This window comes from Hyla sarda, chromosome 6, assembly GCF_029499605.1.
Source record: "Hyla sarda isolate aHylSar1 chromosome 6, aHylSar1.hap1, whole genome shotgun sequence".
Lineage (NCBI taxonomy): Eukaryota > Metazoa > Chordata > Amphibia > Anura > Hylidae > Hyla > Hyla sarda.
Genome location: NC_079194.1, coordinates 254,726,855 through 254,748,175, shown reverse-complemented (window position 1 = coordinate 254,748,175; position 21,321 = coordinate 254,726,855). Strand labels below are relative to the sequence as shown.

At 44.8% G+C, this 21,321-nt stretch overlaps 1 protein-coding gene across 7 annotated transcripts in view; it reads left to right on the top strand.

Moving 5' to 3' along the window:
• Window positions 1–21,321, top strand: part of ATL3 (atlastin GTPase 3) — a 56,055-nt gene that overhangs the window by 4,541 nt on the left and 30,193 nt on the right. For 5 of the 7 annotated variants that reach the window (XM_056526985.1, XM_056526986.1, XM_056526984.1 and 2 more), the window contains exon 2: window positions 18,707–18,915. The exons of 1 other annotated variant lie outside the window; for it this stretch is intronic. In XM_056526985.1, coding sequence (XP_056382960.1) covers window positions 18,709–18,915 — 207 coding nt within the window. In that variant the 5' untranslated portion in view covers window positions 18,707–18,708. Of the gene's footprint in view, window positions 1–18,706; window positions 18,916–21,162; window positions 21,250–21,321 lie in introns of those variants that run through there. One more of the 7 variants, XM_056526989.1, reaches the window with a different exon arrangement.

Below are 21,321 nucleotides of genomic sequence, written 5' to 3'. Positions count from 1 at the left end.
CAGGTGTCATCAGAGAGAAGTAATTTACAAACCTGTTTAACTTTCTGGAGCCAGTTGATATATTAAAAAAAAAAAGTTTTTTTCCTGGAATACTCCTTTTAAGGTTTTTATTAGGGATCGACCGATTATTGGTTTGGCCCATATTCACGATTTTGGACGTTATCCGTATCGGCAATTACCCTGCCGATAGGGATGCACCGATATATGGCTATTTAGGCAAAATGCCGAAACAACAAAAAAAGTGCCGATAATGACCACCTCCCCTGCCCGCCCACAGCACAAGTTACAAACACTGCCAGTGGCAGAGGCACTCGTGGGGGATGCAGGGGGGGCCGGCCGCAACATCTGGGGGGGGGGGGGGGTTGCGCTCTCCGGGATAGGATTAGTAATACTTCTTTTTATGTGCCCGGGCCGGCTCCTGTGTGTGGCTGCAGGCGGGGGCCGACCGGAGCATATAAAGACTAATACTGTGTACTAAAAACCAGGGGGCCTCCAGCTGTTGTGAAACTACAACTCCCAGCATGCCCGGACCGGCAAAGTCTGTCCGGGCATGCTGGGAGTTGTAGTTTCACAACAGCTGGAGGCCCCCTGGTTTTTAGCATACAGTATTAGTTTTTATATGCTCTGGTCGGCCCCCGCCTGCAGCCACACACGGGAGCCGGCCCCGGCACATAAAAAGAAGTATTCCTAATCCTATCCCGGACATCCCTGTGTCCGGAAAAATCTTTTCGGGACATAAGGATGTCCGGCGGTCACTCACCATTCCCCGGCGTCCTCCCGCGATCCTCCTTCGGTCCTTCGCTTCTTCGCCTCAATGGTCGTACGCACGGGACGTCACTGACGTCCCGTGCGTACCACCATAGAGACGCAGGAGAACCGCAGGATCGTCGCTGGAGAACGCAGGCCGGCCGGGGCCTGGTAAGTGACCGCGTCATCTTCTTCAGTGTTCCGGTCACCGCTCCTCCGATCCCGGCACCTACTGCTATGGTCCATAGGCCATAGCAGTAGATGTGACCCCGGGCCGGAGGAGCTGTGACCGGAACACTGTGGGGGCAGCAGTATAGACATACAGCCTCCAGCCATACACTGTATATGGCTGGAAGCTGTATGTCTGTGGGGTGGGGGAACTGCTGACCTAATGTGGGGGGGAGCTGCCTAATATTGTTGGGGGGGGAGCTGCCTAATATTGTGTGGGAACTGCTGACCTAATGTGGGGGAGCTGCCTACTATTGTGAGGAACCTGCCTACTACTGTGGGGGAACTGCTGACCTAATGTGGGGGGGAGCTGCCTAATATTGTTGGGGGGAGCTGCCTAATATTGTTGGGGGGAGCTGCCTAATATTGTTGGGGGGAGCTGCCTACTATTGTTGGGGGGAGCTGCCTACTATTGTTGGGGGGAAATGCTGACCTAATTTGGGAACCTGCCTACTGTTGTGGGGAAGCTGCCTACTATTGTGGGGGAAATGCTGACCTAATTTGGGAACCTGCCTACTGTTGTGGGGAAGCTGCCTACTATTGTGGGGGAACTCCCAACCTAATGTGGGGGAGCTGGCAATCTAATGTGGGGGAATCTAATCTAATGAGCGGAGCGCTGCATTTTACCAGAAGACGGGGAGAAGTCCTTTTCGGTATCGGTTTCGGCCGGACATTTTTTTTTATTTCGGTTTCGTTTCTGAAATTTCCATTTCGGTGCACCTCTACTTGCCGATAATGCCCCTGCCAGAGGCCGCTGCCCTATTGCCTCCCCCATCCCTGGTTTTATAATTACCTGTTCCCGGGGTTTGCGCTACTTCTGGCTCCTGCGGCGTCCTGCGCTATTGTTGTGCGCTGCACAATGACGAGTGACGTCCTCAACGTGACGTCACCATCAGTGGCCCGGCGCACAATGACAGCTCAGGACTCCGCCGGAGCCAGAAGTAGCGCGGACCCCGGGAACAGGTAATTATAAAACCAGGGAGCCAATGGGGTGGCGGCGGTGGTTGGACTCAGGACCGACAGGGGGAGAGAAGCTGGCAGCGGCGGTCTCTGGCCAGAGGATAGGCAGGGGGGGAGGCAGCAGCAGCGGCGGTGGTTGGACTCAGGAGGACCCAAGGACAGACAGGGGGAGAGAAGCTGGTGGCGGCGGTCTCTGGACAGAGGATAGGCAGGGGGGGAGGCAGCAGCGGCGGTGGTTGGACTCAGGAGGACCCCAGGACAGGCAGGGGGAGAGAAGCGGGTGGCGGCGGCAGTCTCTGGCCCCGCAAAAACCGCTGCAGTTCATTGATTTTAAGCGCCCGCTTTAAATCATTGATCTTCAGCGGCTTCTGCGGGGTTGGGGGAGAAATAGCCGATTACTTATACCGGAATATCGGTATAAGTCATCGCCTATCGGCCTTAAAGTTCACTGATTATCGGTATTGGCCCTAAAAAAATCAATAACGGTCGATCCCTAGTTTTTATTTTTTCCTAGTGCAACACTGACATCGATCTCCACCGTCCACCCTATAAACATGGATATTCGGCTGGGGAGAGGGGGGGGATAAGCTGCTTCCAGACAGCTATGGTGCGGTGTATTTCCCAGAAAAAAGGTTAAGCAGTTGAAATGATATTTTGTTTTCTTATTGTCATCTATGTAATGTCCTTCTAGTGCAGCGACTCCATAGATGAGAATGGTACCTGTAGATCCGCTGTACCTGTAGGTGACACCTCTGTTCCGCATAGAGAGGGTATATACAGGTAACAGCTAGGGGTCTAGTATCTTAAAGAACATGTGTCTGAACACGAATCTATGCTGTGCTTGTTTATCTTGGCTTCATTGATACTTAAAAACAGGTTTTCCTGGGACAAGTAGGTGTCGGGTTGTGTCATGGACGTAATTGCAGGATTGCTATTTCCATTGCTCACAGTGGGTGTATAGTAGTGGGGTGAAGTCCATGTGTCACACAGCCTGGACTGGTTATCAGATTTTGGATAGTCCTCACCTACGTAGTATAAGGACACTGTACACTATATCTAGACAAGTCCTTGCTGTCAGCATTACAGCTGGTCCCTGACAGTGTTTGTACAGTCATCTGGCAGGAGCAGGTACTGTAAGGAAAACAGCGTTCATCCTGGCTAAGGATGCGTTCACACGGCCGGCTGTCCCCGTTTTATTGATTTATTTATTTATTTTTTTATCCCCATTTCGGGTTCTGTTCTTGCAGACTGTAAACTGATTAAAACCGTTTTTTTTTAAATCCCATTCATGTCAATGGGATTTTTTTTTACAATCCGTTTACATCCGTTTGTACTGTCTCCACTCATTTCCGTTTTTTTGACGGCACCTGCAGTATTTTTTCGTCCGTCCGTCCGTCCAAAAAAAACTGAAGAAAAAACACATTCAGTACATTTAACATTGAAGACTATGGAAAACGGATGAGCCTATCCTTTTGAATCCGTGTTTTCAATCAGTTTTTTGATCCGTTTTTACTTCGGAGCATGCTCAGAACAAAAAAAAATAAATGTTTTTGTTTATTAACTGAACAATAACGGATCCAAGCGGATAACATCCATTTGCATCCGTTATTGTCCGTTTTTTTGGGGGTTTTTTTTTTTACCGGAGAAGAATGGGAAGGGTCTAGACGGCCGTGTGAACGCAGCCTAAATTATATAACAATAGTAAATAATAAATATTTTTTTTATATGGTGTCAACAAATTATGCATCCACAATTTGTACAATTTTGACGTAACAATAATACACGACGAATGAGGCCCCTGCATGCCAGAGCTTACAGTCTATATCAGTGTTTCCCAACCAGGGTGCCTCCAGCTGTGGTCAAACTACAACTCCCAGCATGCCCGGACAGCCAAAGGCTGTCCGGGCATGCTGGGAGCTGTAGTTTGGCCACAGCTGGAGGCACCCTGGTTGGGAAACACTGGTCTGTATTATTGCTATGTTGAAGCATTGCTCTGTCTGCTGACAAATGTGAGTACGTCCTGTTGCTGACCTGAAATATGTGGTTAGTTTGTGGGCTTAAAGGGATACTCTGGTGGAAATTTATTATTATTTATAATTTTTATTATTTTTTTAAAATCAACTGGTGCCAGAAAATTCAACAGATTTGTAAATTACTTCTATTAAAAAAATCTTAATTCTTTCCGTACTTATTAGCTGCTGAATACTACAGAGGAAATTCTTTTCTTTTTGGAACGCAGTACTCTCTGCTGACATCTCTGTCCATTTTAAGAACTGTCCAGAGTAGGAGTAAATCCCCCATAGCACAGTTCCTGACATGGACAGAGGTGTCAGCAGAGAGCACTGTGGTCAGACAGAAAAGAAATCCTGGGAAAAGGGAAGCATTGTATACTAGCCCACGGCTCCATGGTGAATGTATTTAACCTAGATCACCAATTGGGGTGAGGTATACCTTTTTTTAATTGGGTTCACCCACACTATAACCCTGTTTATTGGGTTTAGTGTGGGTGAACAGGGTGTTACTTCCTCTTTAACCCCTTCAGGACGGAGCCCATTTTGGCCTTAAGGACCGGAGCGTTTTTTGCACATCTGACCACTGTGACTTTAAACATTAATAACTCTGGAATGCTTTTAGTTATCATTCTGATTCCGAGATTGTTTTTTCGTGACATATTCTACTTTAACATAGTGGTAAATTTTTGTCGATACTTGCATCCTTTCTTGGTGAAAAATCCGTAAATTTGATGAAAAATTAGAAAATTTTGCATTTTTCTAACTTTGAAGCTCTCTGCTTGTAAGGAAATGGATATTCCAAATATTTTTTTTTATTTTATTCACATATACAATATGTCTACTTTATGTTTGCATCATAAAATTTATGAGTTTTTACTTTTGGAAGACACCAGAGGGCTTCAACGGTCAGCAGCAATTTTCCGATTTTTCACAAAATTTTCAAACTCAGTATTTTTCAGGGACCAGTTCAGGTTTTAAGTGGATTTGAAGGGTCTTCATATTAGAAATACCCCATAAATGACCCCATTATAAAAACTACACCACCCAAAGTATTCAAAATGACATTCAGTAAGTGTTTTAACCCTTTAGGTGTTTCACACGAATAGCAGCAAAGTGAAGGAGAAAATTCACAATCTTCATTTACACTCGCATGTTCTTGTAGACCAAATTTTTTAATTTTTGCAAGGGGTAAAAGGACAAAATTTTTACTTGTATTTGTAGCCCAATTTCTCTCGAGTAAGCACATACCTCATATGTCTATGTAAAGTGTTCGGCGGGCGCAGTAGAGGGCTCAGAAGCGAAGGAGCGACAAGGGGATTTTGGAGAGTACATTTTTCTGAAATGGTTTTTGGGGGGCATGTTGCATTTAGGAAGCCCTTATGGTGCCAGAACAGCAAAAAAAAAACACATGACATACCATTTTGGAAACTAGACCCCTCGGGGAATGTAACATGGGATAAAGTGAACCTTAATACCCCACAGGTGTTTCACGACTTTTGCAAATGTCCAAAAAAAAAATTTTTTTTTTACCTAAAATGCTTGTTTTCCCCAAAATTTTTAATTTTTAAAAAGGGTAATAGCAGAAAATACCCCTAAAAATTTGAAGCCCAATTTCTCCTGATTCAGAAAACACCCCATATGGGGGTGAAAAGTGCTCTGCTGGCGCACTACAGGTCTCGGAAGAGAAGGAGTCACATTTGGCTTTTTGAAAGCAAATTTTTCTCTGGGGGCATGCCGCATTTAGGAAGCCCCTATGGTGCCAGGACAGCAAAAAAAAACACATGGCATACCATTTTGGAAACTAGACCCTTCGGGGAACGTAACAAGGGGTTAAGTGAACCTTTATACCCCACAGGTGTTTCACGACTTTTGCCTTGAAATACGACAGGGCTCCAAAGTGAGAGTGCCATGCGCATTTGAGGCCTAAATTAGGGACTTGCATAGGGGTGGACATAGGGGAATTCTACGCCAGTGATTCCCAAACAGGGTGCCTCCAGCTGTTGCAAAACTCCCAGCATGCCTGGACAGTCGACGGCTGTCCGACAATACTGGGAGTTGTTTTGCAACAGCTGGAGGCTCCGTTCTGGAAACAGTGGCGTACCAGACGTTTTTCATTTTTATTGGGGAGGGGAGGGGGGTTGTATAGGGGTATGTGTATATGTAGTGTTTTTTACTTTTTATTTTATTTTTTGTTAGCGTAGTGTAGTGTTTTTAGGGTACAGTCACACGGGCGGGGGGTTCACAGTAGTTTCTCGCTGGCAGTTTGAGTTGCAGCAGAAAGTTTGCGGCAGCTCAAACTTGCAGCCAGATACTTACTGTAATCCTCCGCCCATGTGAGTGTACCCTGTACGTTCACATTGGGGGGGGGGGGGACGGACATCCAGCTGTTGCAAAACTACAACTCCCAGCATGCCCGTTGGCTGTCGGTGACTGCTGAGAGTTGTAGTTTTGCAACAACTGTAGGTACACTGGTTATGTATCACTGAGTTTGTGACCCAACTCAGTGTTTCACAACCAGTGTGCCTCCAGCTGTTGCAAAACTACAACTCCCAGCATGTACGGTGCATGGTGTACGGTGACTGCTAAGTTGTAGTTTGCAACAGCTGGAGGCACACCGGTCGTGAAACACTGAGTTAGGTAAAAAAAAAACTCTGAGTTTCACAACCAGCGTGCCTTCAGCTGTTGCAAAACTACAACTCTCAGCAGTCACCGACAGCCAACGGGCATGCTGGGAGTTGTAGTTATGCAACCAGCAGATGCACCACTACAACTCCCAGCATGCACTTTAGCTGTTTGTGCAAGCTGGGAGTTGTAGTTATACAACAGCTGAAGGTACACTTTTCCATAGAAAACATGTGCCTCCAGCTGTTGCAAAACCATAAGTCCCAGCATGCCCATAAGGGAATGCTGGGAGTTGTGGTTGTCTGCCTCCTGCTGTTGCATAACTACAGCTCCCAGCATGCCCTTTTTGCATGCTGGGAGCTGTTGCTAAGCAACAGCAGGAGGCTGTCACTCACCTCCAACGATCCAGCGCCGGAGAGTCAGTCCCGCCGCCACCGCTGCTCCTGGGGCCCCGATCCGAACATTGACGCCGGCGATCGGGGTCCCCAGCACCCGGGGTGCACGTCCCGCACCCGCTCACGTCCTCCGTAAGAGGGGCGGAGCGGGTGCGGGAGTGACGCCCGCAGCAGGCGCCCTGATTGGTCGGCCGGTAATCCGGCCGACGAATCAGGGCGATCGTGAGGTGGCACCAGTGCCACCTCACCCCTGCAGGCTCTGGCTGTTCGGGGCCGTCAGAGACGGCCCTGAACAGCCAGTAATTCCGGGTCACCGGGTCACTGGAGACCCGATTGACCCGGAATCGCCGCAGATCGCTGGACTGAATTGTCCAGCGATCTGCGGCGATCGTCGACATGTGGGGGGCATAATGACCCCCCTGGGCGATATGCCGGGATGCCTGCTGAACGATTTCAGCAGGCATCCGGCTCCGGTCCCCAACCGGCTAGCGGTGGGGGCCGGAATTCCCACGGGCGTATGGATACGCCCTCGGTCCTTAAGGACTCGGGATGCAGGGCGTATCCATACGCCCTATGTCCTGAAGAGGTTAAAGGGGTGCTCCACTGGAATATTTTTTTATTTTTTTTTTAGATCAACTGGTGCCAGAAAATTAAACAGATTGGTAAATTACTTCTGTTAAAAAATCTTAATCCTTCCAGTACTTATCAGCTGCTGCATGATCCACAGGAAGTTCTTTTCTTTTTGAATTGCTTTTCTGTCTGACCATAGTGCTCTCTGCTGACACATCTGTCCATGTCATGAACTGTCCATAGCAGGAGAGGTTTTCTATGGGGACTTGCTCCTGCTCTGGACAGTTCCTTAAATGGACAGAGGTGTCGGCAGAGAGCACTGTGGTCAGACAGAAAGGGAATTCAAAATTCTGAAACCCGATGCGATCAATCCGTCAGCCCCTTTACTACTATTCCCATCAGACTCTGTTCCATGATGGGAATAGTAGTACCACAGTAGTCTCCCCAGCCACCCGCAGACTCCTACAGCTGGGGAACTACTACTCCTATCATGGCAATTCTGTTCCATGATGGGAGTTGTAGTAGTACTGCAGGAGTCCTGGGTCGCTGTGAAGAAAAGATGCGGAATCCTTGTGAAAATTTCCACACAAATTCCGCATCAATTCCGGACTCTGCAGGAACCAATGCAGATGTGCGGAATTTACTTTGTGTGAACGCGGCCTTAGAGCTCCTCAGTCATCAGGCTCAGGTTTTCACGATAAGGATGTTAAAATATTTTCAGATAATTCCACCTCTGTTTTTGTAATTCATAGGCAAGTGACAACTAGAAGCCCTAGTCTCATGGTCACTACCTTTTGTTAGTTTTATCTTTTGCAGATACCCAGTTAAAGGAGAACTGCGGAATAGGAAAATAATCGTCCATACTACCGGCAGTAAAAAAATAAACAGGTAGATACCTTCCTTCGCTCCCCCGGTGCATCCGGTAACCCACTCCGGCCTCCGCCGTGATCCTCTTCCTGGTTGCCAGTGGTCGGCGAGTCATACTGCACTCAGCCAATCACCGGGAGCAGCGAAGTCCTGACTCGGCCGGCGATTGGCTGGGCGGCAGTGTGAGAACGCTTCAAGACACACAATTCTTCACTACACCGTCACCTGCTGCCGGGGCCGAAAACATTACACTGCCGCTCAGCCTATCGCCGGCCAAGTCAGGACTTCGCTGTGGCCAGTGATTGGCTGAGTGCAGTATGACTCGCTGACCACCGGCAACCAGGAAGAGGATTGCATCGGGGGGAGCGAAGGAAGGTATGTACCGGTTTATTTTTTTTACTGCTGGCAGTATGGATGATAATTTTCCTATTCCGGAGTTCTCCTTTAAGATCGGAAGTTCATCCAAAGGGAGAGCTGAACACCAGGACTGACTATCTAAGTCGACACTGGATGCATCAAGGACAGTGAATCCTTGCATATTCCCCCAAAAATATTAAAATATAACATTATGTCTCCCGTATGATAAATGACATAAACGTAAAAAAAAAAAAAGTACCAAACCACAGAATTGCAATAATATCCCAGAAAAAAACTTAAAAACGATTTAAAAAGTCAGATCAATACCAAAATGGTACCGATATAAAAAACTGATTATCGTGCAAAAAATGAGCCCTCATACAGCCTTGTATGCAAAAATAAAAAAGAAAGCTACAGGGGTCAGAAAATGGCAATACATTTTTTAAAAAAAAGTTCAGATTTTTTTTTAAATTAGTAAAACATGACGGAAACGATACAAATCTGGTATTGCTGTAATCAGGACGAACTCAAATTATCAAAATAACATGTTATCTGACCACAAGGCAAATGGTGTAGAAAAGAAAACCACCAAATTTGCTAAATTATCTTTTACTCTTTCAATTTTACTTAACCAATATTTATTTTTATTTTTTTGTTTCGCAGCATATTTTATGGAAACATTAAAAGGTATCATTATAGTAGGTAGGTATGGCTATTTTAGGGAGAGTGTAAAAGCTAATATAGGCCAGGACCAGTGGATCGTCATGAGGGACATTTGCTCCGTTTTAGTCCCAAGTAGTTTTTTATTACATTTCCACACCCCTGCACAGTGTATTATCCGGATGCACTCCACCTCCATCTAACTGTCTGGCATTTAAAAGATTGATATTGAAGGCAAAAGGGTTAGCTGATTCTTTTATTTCTATGCTGCAGGCCAGCAGGAAGACAGTCACATCCAAGATTTATTTTAGGATTGGAAATAAATGCATTTCTACTATGGGTGTGTCTGGCTTAGACTTTAACAAACCGAATATTGCTTCTATCCTTGACTCTTTACAGAAGGAATTAGAGAAGGGATTGAAGGCAGCAACATTTAGGTTCATGTGTCAGCTCTGGGAGCCCTGTTCATCCAGAAGATGGCAGATCATCCTTGGGTGGTGAGATTCTTCAGATCTGTAAAGAGGCTTCAATTTGGTGAAGTCATCATATGTCCTCCATGGGAGCGAACTGTGGTCCTTTATGTAGAGAACCATTTAAACCAATTTCCTCTATGCCTCTAAAGATTCTGGTACAGAAGACTGTCCTTCTAGTTGCCATCTCATCAGCCTGGAGAGTAAGGGAGCTGGGAACACTTCACTCAGATATTTAAAGGACAACTGCAGCCAAAAAACAGTGTGAAAGGCTAATGCGCGTAGTGTTGACCTGAGAGGTCGATGGTTACACCCCCTACGTCCCCATACAGTTCTATGGGAGAGGTGGGGAGGCATGAACGCATCCTCTCCCATAGAACTACATGGAGGAGGCGTGTTGGCCGCGACGTCACGCTGCGGCCGGTACACCTCCTGCACGGGAGAGCCGTGGCCCCTGTGCAGGAGATCACAGGGGGTCCCAGCGTTCTGACCTCCTGCGATCAAACACCTATCCCCTATTCTGTGGATAGGTGATAAGTGTTTTTTGGCCACATATTTTCTTTAAATCTAGGATAGTACTAAAGCCTGACCCAGCATTCTTACCAAAAGTTGTATCTGCTTTTCATGTCTCACGGGAGGTTGTCCTGCCCTCTTTTTCGCAGTAAACGCACTTATGAAAGAGAGAGAGAGATGTGTCCTAGAATTCATCAATAGGACCAAAGATAGACTTTTTGGGGGATATTCATCAAAACTTGTTCAGAGGAAAGGTTGACCAGTTACCCATAGCAACCAATCAAATATCTTAAGATTTGGTCATAGCTTTAGCCTATGTTTCTCTTCCTTCTGACTTGAGAGCTCACTCAACCCCAAATATTGCATCTTCTTGGGCCGAAAGGAGGTGAGCCTCAATTGACCTAAATTGCAGGGCGATCACTTGGTTGTCCCTGCATACTTTCTTTCGTCACTATAGATTTGATGTTGCTTTTTCTTCCACTTTGGCCTTAAGGTCCTGCAGTCTGTCATCCCATCCTAGGTTCGTCTCTGGTGGTGCTATCATGACAAGGTGGAAAGCCGGTAATTCTCTTTCCTCGTAGTCATGACCGCACCACAGCATATTCCTATCCTTTCTGTTGTGGTTCACGGAAGTGGGGCTCACTTGGGTGTCTCAAAAAAAAAAAAAATTGTATATATCTTGGTGTGGGTTAGTACTTGAAAGGTTAGATTATATGTTATAGTCTAATAACCAGTGGGAAGACTCTCTTAGATCTCGGTAACTCACTTAGGCGTTGGAGGAGAGCTCTTCCTTTTTTACTCTAGGTTTCCTGTCCCCATGGGAGGAGTCCATTTCTCTATCGGTACTGTCATGGCTATGAGAAAGCAGAATTAACGGTGAGTAATTACCAGATTTCCACAGTGGAATTTCTGCAGCAGAAAATCTGCAAGATGATTATGTCACTACCCATTGACTTCAGTAGATGACAACATTATACACTTGCAAATTTTCTTCAAGTTGTTTTTTTTCTGAGTAAAATGTGTAATGATGGTTTATCTTGTTCGGCTGAATGTGAATGAGCAGCAGTATCAGGCTCAGCCACATGTTCAGATGAGAAAAGTTGCCTGTATATCAATAAATGTACCCTAGGGCCTTGTTCACATGTGACTGGTTTGACACAAATTTCAGCATCGATCATACACTGAAATATACATTAAATCCTCTACATAGAGTTTTCACAACACTGTCACATGCTATGAAAAAAAATTCTGTTCTGGGTTAAAATCTGCAAGAATAAGTAGCTTGCTACTTCATTTTATGGCTTATTTTTTGAAAAGCTGAAACATTACCCCCATTGTGGTAAAGCCCCTAGTGAGTGGGTCTAATACTCATGCTGGTCCCCATCACTTAACCCCTTAACAATACGGGACACATATACGTTCTGTAAATGACGTGAGCGCCAAAGTGCTTCTCGTGTCATGCACGTCAGGTCCTGGCTGTCAGCAGCCATGGACCCGCTGGTAATGGCCATTATTCCCTCAGATGCCATGATCAATACTCATAACGTCATCTGCGGCAATGCTGCTATTCTAATGGATGATCGGTTTGCCTGTGGCTTGGCCGCAGGTATCAGATCATCCAAGATGGCAGCTGGAGGTCCCCTCACCTACCTCTGCTGCTCTCCTGGCATCTTCTTTTCTGGTCTGCCTTCCAGCAGATCAGAGAAGTAGATGCCCGATAATACTGACCAGCGATATGCATATGCAAATTAGACAGTTATAAGTGGTCAAAATGGGGCAATTTTAAACATACTTATTTTAGCGGTACAATAATAGAAAGCTAACTTAACATGGGTATCATTTTAATCGTATTGACCCACAGAAAAAAGAAAACATGTCACTTTACCGTAAAGTGTACAGCGTGAAAACAAAACCTTCAAAAATTTGCTAAATTGCGTTTTTCTTCCCCTCATGTGGATGAAAATATAGAAGAGTTATAGCAAGGAGGAAAAAACAAAAATGCAAAAATAAAATTGGCTGTGTCCTTAAGGGGTTAAACCCGCACATTTGCTGCAGAAATCTGTGTCTGCCTCATAAATTTGCTGTAGACCTTGTAGTAAGATATTTGTCAGATTTACAATGTGTGAATTCAGCATATATGAACATACCCTAAAGGAAGGAAAGGCATGAAGATTTATATATACACTGCTCAAAAAAATAGAGGGAACACTTAAACACCCCAATGTAACTCCAAGTCAATCACACTTCTGTGAAATCACACTGTCCACTCAGGTAGTGCAGCTCATCCAGGATGGCACATCAATGCGAGCTGTGGCAAGAATGTTTTTTGTGTCTGTCAGCGTAGTGTCCAGAGCATGGAGGCGCTACCAGGAGACAGGCCAGTACATCAGGAGACGTGGAGAAGGCCGTAGGAGGGCAACAACCCAGCAGCAGGACCGCTACCTCTGCCTTTGTGCAAGGAGGAGCAGGTGGAGCACTTACAGAGCCCTGCAAAATGACCGCCAGCAGGCCACAAATGTGCATGTGTCCACTTAAACTGTCAGAAACAGACTCCATGAGGGTGGTTTGAGGGGCCGACATCCACAGGTGGGGGTTGTGCCTACAGCCCAACACCGTGCAGGACGTTTGGCATTTGCCGGAGAACACCAAGATTGGCAAATTCACCACTGGCGCCCTGTGCTCTTCACAGATGAAAGCAGATTCACACTGAGCACATGTGACAGACGCGAGTCAGGAGAAGCCGTGGAGAACGTTCTGCTGCCTGCAACACCCTCCAGCATGACTGGTTTGGCGGTGGGTCAGTAATGGTGTGGGGTGGCATTTCTTTGGGGTGCTGCACAGCCCTCCATGTGCTTGCCAGAGGTAGCCTGACTGCCATTAGGTACCGAGATGAGGTCATCAGACCCCTTGTGAGACCATATTGTGGTGCTGTTTACCCTGGGTTCCTCCTAATGCAAGACAATGCTAGACCTCATGTGGCTGGAGTGTGTCAGCAGTTCCTGCAAGAGGAAGGCATTGCGGATTCTTTAGTCCAGGTCTGGGAGGACATCCCTCAGGAGACCATCCGCCACCTCATCAGGAGCATGTCCAGGCGTTGTAGGGAGGACATACGGGCATGTGGAGGCCACACACACTACTGAGCCTCATTTTGAGTTGTTTTAAAGGGGTACTCCGGTGGAAAACCTTTTTTTCTTTTTCTTTTTTTTTTTTATCAACTGGGGCCAGAAAGTTAAACAGATTTGTAAATTACTTCTATTAAAAAATCTTAATCCTTCCAGTACTTATTAGCTGTAGAATACTACAGAGGAATTTTTTTTTCTTTTTGGAACACAGAGCTCTCTGCTGACATCACAAGCACAGTGCTCTCTGCTGACCATCTCTGTCCATTTTAAGAACTGTCCAGAGTAGGAGAAAATCCTCATAGCAAACATATATTTCTCTGGACAGTTCCTAAAATGGACAGAGATGTCAGCAGAAAGCACTGTGCTCATGATGTCAGCAGAGAGCACTGTGTTCCGAAAAGAACTTCCTCTGTAGTATTCAGCAGCTAATAAGTACTGGAAGGATTAAGATTTTTTAATAGAAGTAATTTACAAATCTGTTTAACTTTCTGGCACCAGTTGATTTAAAAAAACAAAAAGTTTTCCACCGAAGTACCTCATTAAGGACATTACATAAAGTTGGATCAGCCTGTAGTGTGGTTTTCCACTTTGATTTTGAGTGTGACTCCATATCCAGACCTCCATGGGTTGATACATTTGATTTCCATTGATAATTTTTGTGGGATTTTGTTGTCAACACATTCAGCTATGTAAAGATGAAAGTATTTCATACGATCAGTTCATTCATTCAGATCTAGGATGTGTTATCTTAGTGTACCCTTTATTTTATATATATATATATATCTCATGACATGTAGGAAGTTTACAGGAACCATCTTATCTCTCTTTCATTATAAATCGATCACTCATAACATTATTACTAACAGGGAATAACATTATTATCTTGTGATAATGGCACCTGACTAGGGCGTGGGTTATATTAAGCAGCAAGTGTACATTCTTGAAGTTGTGTGGTGGAAGCAAAAAATAGTCAAGCTTTAGGATCTAAGGGGCTTTGACAACGCCAAATTGTGATGTCTCGACAACAAGGTCAGAGCATCTCCAAAATGGCAGGTCTTGTGGGTTGTCCCTACCAAAAGTGCTCCAAGGAAGACCATGGAAGTACTGAACTTGTATAAAGAGTTATCCCAAGAATAAAAAGGTTATCACCTGTCCACAGTAAATAACTAGCTGACCTAGGGAGTGTGACCTCTGGGGTGACCAGTTGCACATGTTTGGCTACAGCTCCGTTCTGTCTATGGGACTGCCGACCATTGCTGAACTCTGCTTCATTCACTTGGGGGACATTTAACCTTCGTTCCTGTGATCCGTGGGGATCTCAGCAATGGCACTGTTATCAGCTGGTCACCCCCTATCCATCAATTTTGGGATAACCTCTTTACAGCTTGGGACTGTAATAATATAACATGTCTCGCTATAGTCACTGGCTTAAAGGGGTTCTCCGGTGCTTACACATCTTTTCCCCTATCCAAAAGATAGGGGATAAGATGCCTGATCGCGGGAGTCCCGCCGCTGGGGACCCCTGGGATCATGCACCCGGCACCCCGTTTGTAATCAGTCCCCGGAGCGTGTTCGCTCTGGGACTGATTACAGGCGACCACCGGGCCGGCGGCGTGTGACGTTACGCCTCCGCCCCCATGTGATGTCACGCTCCGCCCCTCAATGCAAGCCTACGGGAGGGGGCGTGACAGCTATCACGCGAGACTCCTGCACAGGAGAGCCGCAGTCCTGTGCAGGAGATAGCGGGGGTCCCAGCGTCCAGACCCCCCGTGATCAAACACTGCATATAGGGGATACATTTTTTTGGCTGCAGATGGCCTTTAATCCTTGCTGCATTCAGCACAGCCACGCTGCAGGGATGATGTGCCTGTATATCCATGTCATTGTTGCTGCTAATTTGGTAATAGTCAGGTCGGCACTTCCGTCTGTGGTGGTGGTGCACAAGGTGGGAGCAGACCAGTATATGGAATAAGAAACCCAGCACTCACTGGTAATGCTCAATCATGTGGATGTATTGATCCAACGTAGAAATCATTATATGAAGGACACGTTTCGACATATTGCCTTCCTCAGCTTGCTGCCTATGCCTACTATGGATCAATAAATCCACATGATTGAGCATTGTTGCAGCTAGTCACATGCCTCAGTAGTCTTGTGCCGTATACTGCTGATGTCAACATGGCATTGAGTGTAGAATCCAGGGCAGATTTTTTACGCCATCAGTATGTATCAACACACATGCGCCACCTTACTACTCCTTACGTCTATGCGTAACATTTTCATTAATACTTTTACTGATCGCATGCTCTACAATCAAAACCGCACACAGCACTTGTGAGATTGAAATGTATTTTTTATGTATTTTTACTATTTTCTAATGTGTTTTTTAAAACGATTTTTTTTTAATCTCACAATTTCCTTTTTATCTCATTGTTTGTAACTGTTATTTATATATTACGATTATGTAATAATGTTTTTTGCTTCCGGTTTACAATCCCGGTTTATCCACCCGGTAGCAATCCAATTGTTTTATAATGTGTCATGATCTGCACTTTGTTACTGCCTGACGAAGAGCCGGTCCGGGCTGGAAACACTCCCCAGTTTTAGCGCTGCACCCCTCTCTCAATAAATTTTGCACCTTCCTTAATATCCGTGAGTCCTGCGCCCTGATTGATGTCCCATCTTTTGGAAGTAACTTCCATCCTATTGTTCTGCTAATTACACAAGGAACACTATATTAAGAGTTTTATTTGGTGACAGGTATTCTTTAAGTAACACTTTATATAATTGTCGGTGCAGGTGCTTTACCGTATGCTGCCAGTTAACCCCCAATAGAGCATGACAAGGATTCCATACTGGATACAAGACTGTGTACCCTATAAAGGGAATGTATTATAGCCTATATATGCAAAAATGTCTGTATTGTGCTCTGTATGACCCGGCCCAAGGCTGTGTTTACATTTAGCAGAAATGCTGCTAATTTTCAATTTGGATTTGTGCATGAAAAACATCTCATCAATAAGCTGCAGATGCTTCCCCATATAAATTGGGGGTTTATTTTTTTTTAAAGGGGGTTTTCTGGCCAAATATTACAGATGGCCTATCCTCAGGGTCTATGCTGTGAATGGGGCCAGAAGTGGTGCGTTCTGTTCCCTGCCGGCCATGGCCACTCCTGGTTACTGCAGCTCCAAGGATCCCTGCACAGTCACTACACAGTGTACAGCGCTGTCTACTGGAGCTGTAACAGCTGATCGGGGGGCTTCAGACCCCACTCTGATCACATTCATAACCTATTCCTGAGCATAGACCATTACTAAGAAAAAATTGACATCTGTTCCCACCTATTTCTGCTCAGTCTCTCATGTGATCCATTCCTTTCTGCTATTTGTAAGGGTGTGGCTGATGGTTTCCTCTAGCAGAACAGTGTCTTTTCTCTGGATTTCTTTTGTAGTCCTTTAGATTACATTCTACCTGTCTACATTCCTAAGTGAAAGGAAAAAATGCCAATCTGACCACATCCACGTTGGGTGCGGCTTTCTCTGTGTCAGATCCCAATAACTGAGTAAGTTGTGGACTTTTTCTGCTGATGACGAGGCCTGTCATAAATCCTTTTCTCTATGATCAGTGTTCTCCCCCTTGCTACGCACAGTTATGTGTCATCTCCGTTTTTTCGTGCCAGTTTAGGGCTAAAATAAGGAATGTATATACACAGTATAGCTGCGTGTCCGGTGAATCATAGCTGTTGGCCCAGAACATTACATTTCCTCTGCCGGGTGTGAGCCTCTCCCCTGTGGGGATCACTGCTCCTACACTAGTAAGCTTACTACTTTTTACTTCTCTGCTTGTGTTTTTTGAAGTTATATTTAATTGATTTTGTTATGTTTTATGTGTCTTCTCAGTGCTGTTAGGCCGATCTCTCTGTAGTATAAAGAAACAACTGTATGACAGTATAATAAACCTCAAGACAAGGCTTATATTCGTGTGTGTGTGTGCGCGCATATGCTGCATTTTTTTATTTTATAACCTTTAATCACAATCTTTATGTAATGTTTAGTAACTTTGGAAACAGATAGCCATGACAGTCTTGAATTGATCCTGATGCCGAATACCGTGGCACTGTTATATGTGAAGTCATGTTCACCATTCTGCAGGTTCTGAGCTCTCTTCTCTCCTGTCCTTACTGGTTCAGTGTCTGCGCAGAGAATGTTGGTATCATTGCAGTACAGAACTGTAGTCTGTAAATCATGTACTGGAAAGGTAACTGGTTTGAATAGTTAATCAGTTAATAAGGTTTAATAATCCGGTTGAAGAAAGACAGTCTATTAAGTTCAGCCTATGCCCCTTCTGTGTTGTTCCAGAGGAAGTCAAACAAAAACCCCTTTAAAGAGTACTCCAACCCTAAGACATCTTATCCCCTATCCAAAGGATAGGGGATACGATGTCTGATCTCGGGGGTCCCGCCGCTGGGGACCCCCGCAATCTCTCATGCAGACACCCACCTGTGGCAGCTGCACAGAGCGATATTCGCTCCGTGTTTGAGACATGTGACCCTTCAGACACGGAGTGAACATCGCTCTGTGCAGCTGCCACAGGTGGGTGTCTGCACGAGAGATTGTGGGGGCCCCCAGCAGCGGGACCCCCGCGATCAGACATCTTATCCCCTATCTTTTGGATAGGGGATAAAATGTCTTAGGGCCGGAGTACCCCTTAAAGTTCCATCCCAATAACGTTCTATCCATAAACTAATATCCATAACTAATTGTACTGATTTTTCGATAAAAACATCCAGGCCCCCTTTGAACTTTTGAGACAGACATCACAGCATCTTGTGGCAGAAAGTTCCATACTTTGACTGCTCTTACAGTAAAGAATCCATGTCTGTTGTTGAAACCTTCTGGCCCCTGGATGTTATAGTGAGCTCTGATTTCTGGGATTTTTGCTGTAAAAAGAAGTGATTGGGATAATTCATGTAAGTGATCTTTTGGCTGAATATGTAGATAGAACCATAGTGAACAATTGATGTATACTATCCATAAAGCAAATCACCCCAAGGCCAAATCCAAAGTTTAGTATGATAGCTGACCATCTATCTATGGACGTGTGAGCATTAGTATCCCTTTAAATCTTTATAAAAGTTTTTTGTCTTGTGTGTTTTTCATTCCTCTGCCTACTTTTGTTCATAGACATGGCTCCGTCAACTCCTGGCCCCGTCCAGGTAGTTATAGTGCAAAAAGAAGACCACTCATTCCAGCTGGACGAGGAGGCACTTGCCTCTGTGCTTCTTCAGGACCATATTCGGGATCTGGATGTTGTTGTAGTATCCGTGGCTGGTGCATTCAGAAAAGGGAAATCTTTCCTGCTCGACTTCTTGCTGAGATATGTATACAGCCAGGTGATGCCTCACATGCAACAGACATTGCTAATATACAATACATTTTATCTCCTAGGCAACAAATGACATATAGAAAAGAGACAAAGTCTTAAAATAAAAATTATTATTATTATACACTGTTTCTGGCACATGGCCTCCCCTTACGTATGGTCACGCTAGATAAATAGAAGGTAGCCAGAGAAGGATACAGGACTGGCAACACAACTTTTTCTTAAAGGGGTACTCCGGTGAATTAAAAATTGTTTTCAAATCAACTGGTGCAAGAAAGTATTACAGATTTGCAAATTACTTATATTTGAAAATAAATCTTAATCCTTCCAGTATCAGCTGCTGTATACTACAGAGAAAGTTTTGTAGTTCTTTCCAGTCTCACCACAGTGCTTTCTGCTCACGCCTCTGTCTGTCAGGAATAATCCCCATAGCAAACTTCTGCTCTGGACAGTTCCTGACATAGCAAAAAGGTAAAAAATGAAAGTGTAGGCCATTTAAAAAAATAAGGAAGAAATTATAGACGGGGATCAGGAAAAAGTAAATCTGTTAAGCCAATTTTCTCCACTGTATTCACAGAGGAAAATGAAATACCAGATGAAATACAATATAAGGTAAACTCCCTGGTACAGGTCACCTGTCTAACCCAGGAAGAAGTACCGGTCACCTTTGTAACCCAGGAAGAAGTACAGTGCCACACAAAAAATCGGTAAAAGCGGTAAACACAATAGAGGACAGAGCACTATTACAAATGGATCTGGATAGGTTGGAGGTTTGGGCTGGGAAGCGGCAGATGAGGTTCAACACTGATAAATGTAGGGTAATGCACATGGGGAAGAAAAATCCGGGCTGGGATTATGTATTAAATGGGAGAACACTTGGGACGACTGACATGGAATAGGACTTGGGAGTCTTAGGTAACAGTAAATTTAGCTGTAGTCACCAGTGTCGGGCAGCTGCAGCCAATGCAAATAAAATTAATGGGGTGCATCAATAGGAGCATAGATGCCCACGACAAGGAAATAATTCTACCGCTGTACAAATCACTAGTCAGACCACACATAGAATACTGTGTACAGTACTGGGCACCAGTGGACAAGAAAGATATAGTGGAGCTGGAGAGGGTTCAAAGACGGGATACCAGGGTAATACGGGGAATGGGAGGACTACAGTACCCAGAAAGATTATCAGAATTAGGGTTATTTAGTTTAGAAAAAAGAAGGCTTAGGGGCAACCTAATAACTATGTATAAATATATCAGGGGTCAGTACAGAGATCTCTCCCATGATCTATTTATACCCAGGACTGTATCTATTACAAGGGGGCATCCTCTACTTCTAGAGGAAAGAAGGTTTCTACACCAGCACAGACGGGGATTCTTTACTGTTAGAGCAGTGAGACTGTGGAATTCTCTCCCGGAGGAGGTGGTCATGGGGAACTTTGTAAAAGAGTTCAAAAGGGGTCTGGATGCATTTTTGGAGAATAATAACATCGCTGGTTATATATACTAGATTTAATGATCCAGGGATTTATTCTGATGCCATATTTGGAGTCGGGAAGGAATTTTTACCTCTAGTATGAGGGTTTTTTGCCTTCCTCTGGATCAACTCAGTAGGGACTCATTAGGGATACAGGTTGAACTTGATGGACTCTGGTCTTTTTTAACCTTATGAACTATGTTACTATGCTACACCTGACAGGTGTCAGCAGAGAGCACTGTGGTCATACTGGAAAGAACTACACAACTTCAACAGCTGATAAGTGCTTGACTGCTTAAGATTTTTAAATAGAATTTACAAATCTCTGTAACTTTTTGGCACCAGCTGATTTGAAAACATTTGTTTTCCACTAGAGTACCTCTTTTTTTAAAAGCATTAGTGTCATTTTTAAAAACTTTTGCTATGTAGTCCATACATGTAAAAAGTTTAGATTGCACTAGATCCCAATCTGAAAGCTGCTGCGATCCCCAGTAATAGCCGGCTGAAGTGTGTGTCGCTGCTCTTTACTTTCCGACTGCCGGCCTCTTTCACTCCATAGACTTAATGCATTAAAAGAGTTGGATTTGACTGACAACCAGGGAGGGAAGAGCGTATTTCAGCGCACCTGAGCCGGCTATTTCTCACGATCATAGTGGGTCTCAAGACTGAGACCCTGGCCCTGATTTTACTAAAACCTGAGTGTTTAATGTGGAGCGTTTTTCTTTTTACTCTGTTCCCCCCGATTTACTAATCTGCCGCCTGTCTCTGTTTTTTCACATAGGTTAAAATCTGTCTCATGAAATGTATTCTGCCCTGACAGGCAGTATTGCCAAGAAGATTACAGAAACATCCAATTAAAGATAGGAAAGTGAGAAGAAAACACAGAGAACAGATTAAGATATTATAAAAAGTTGTAGCCATCTTTCTCTGTAAATTCAGA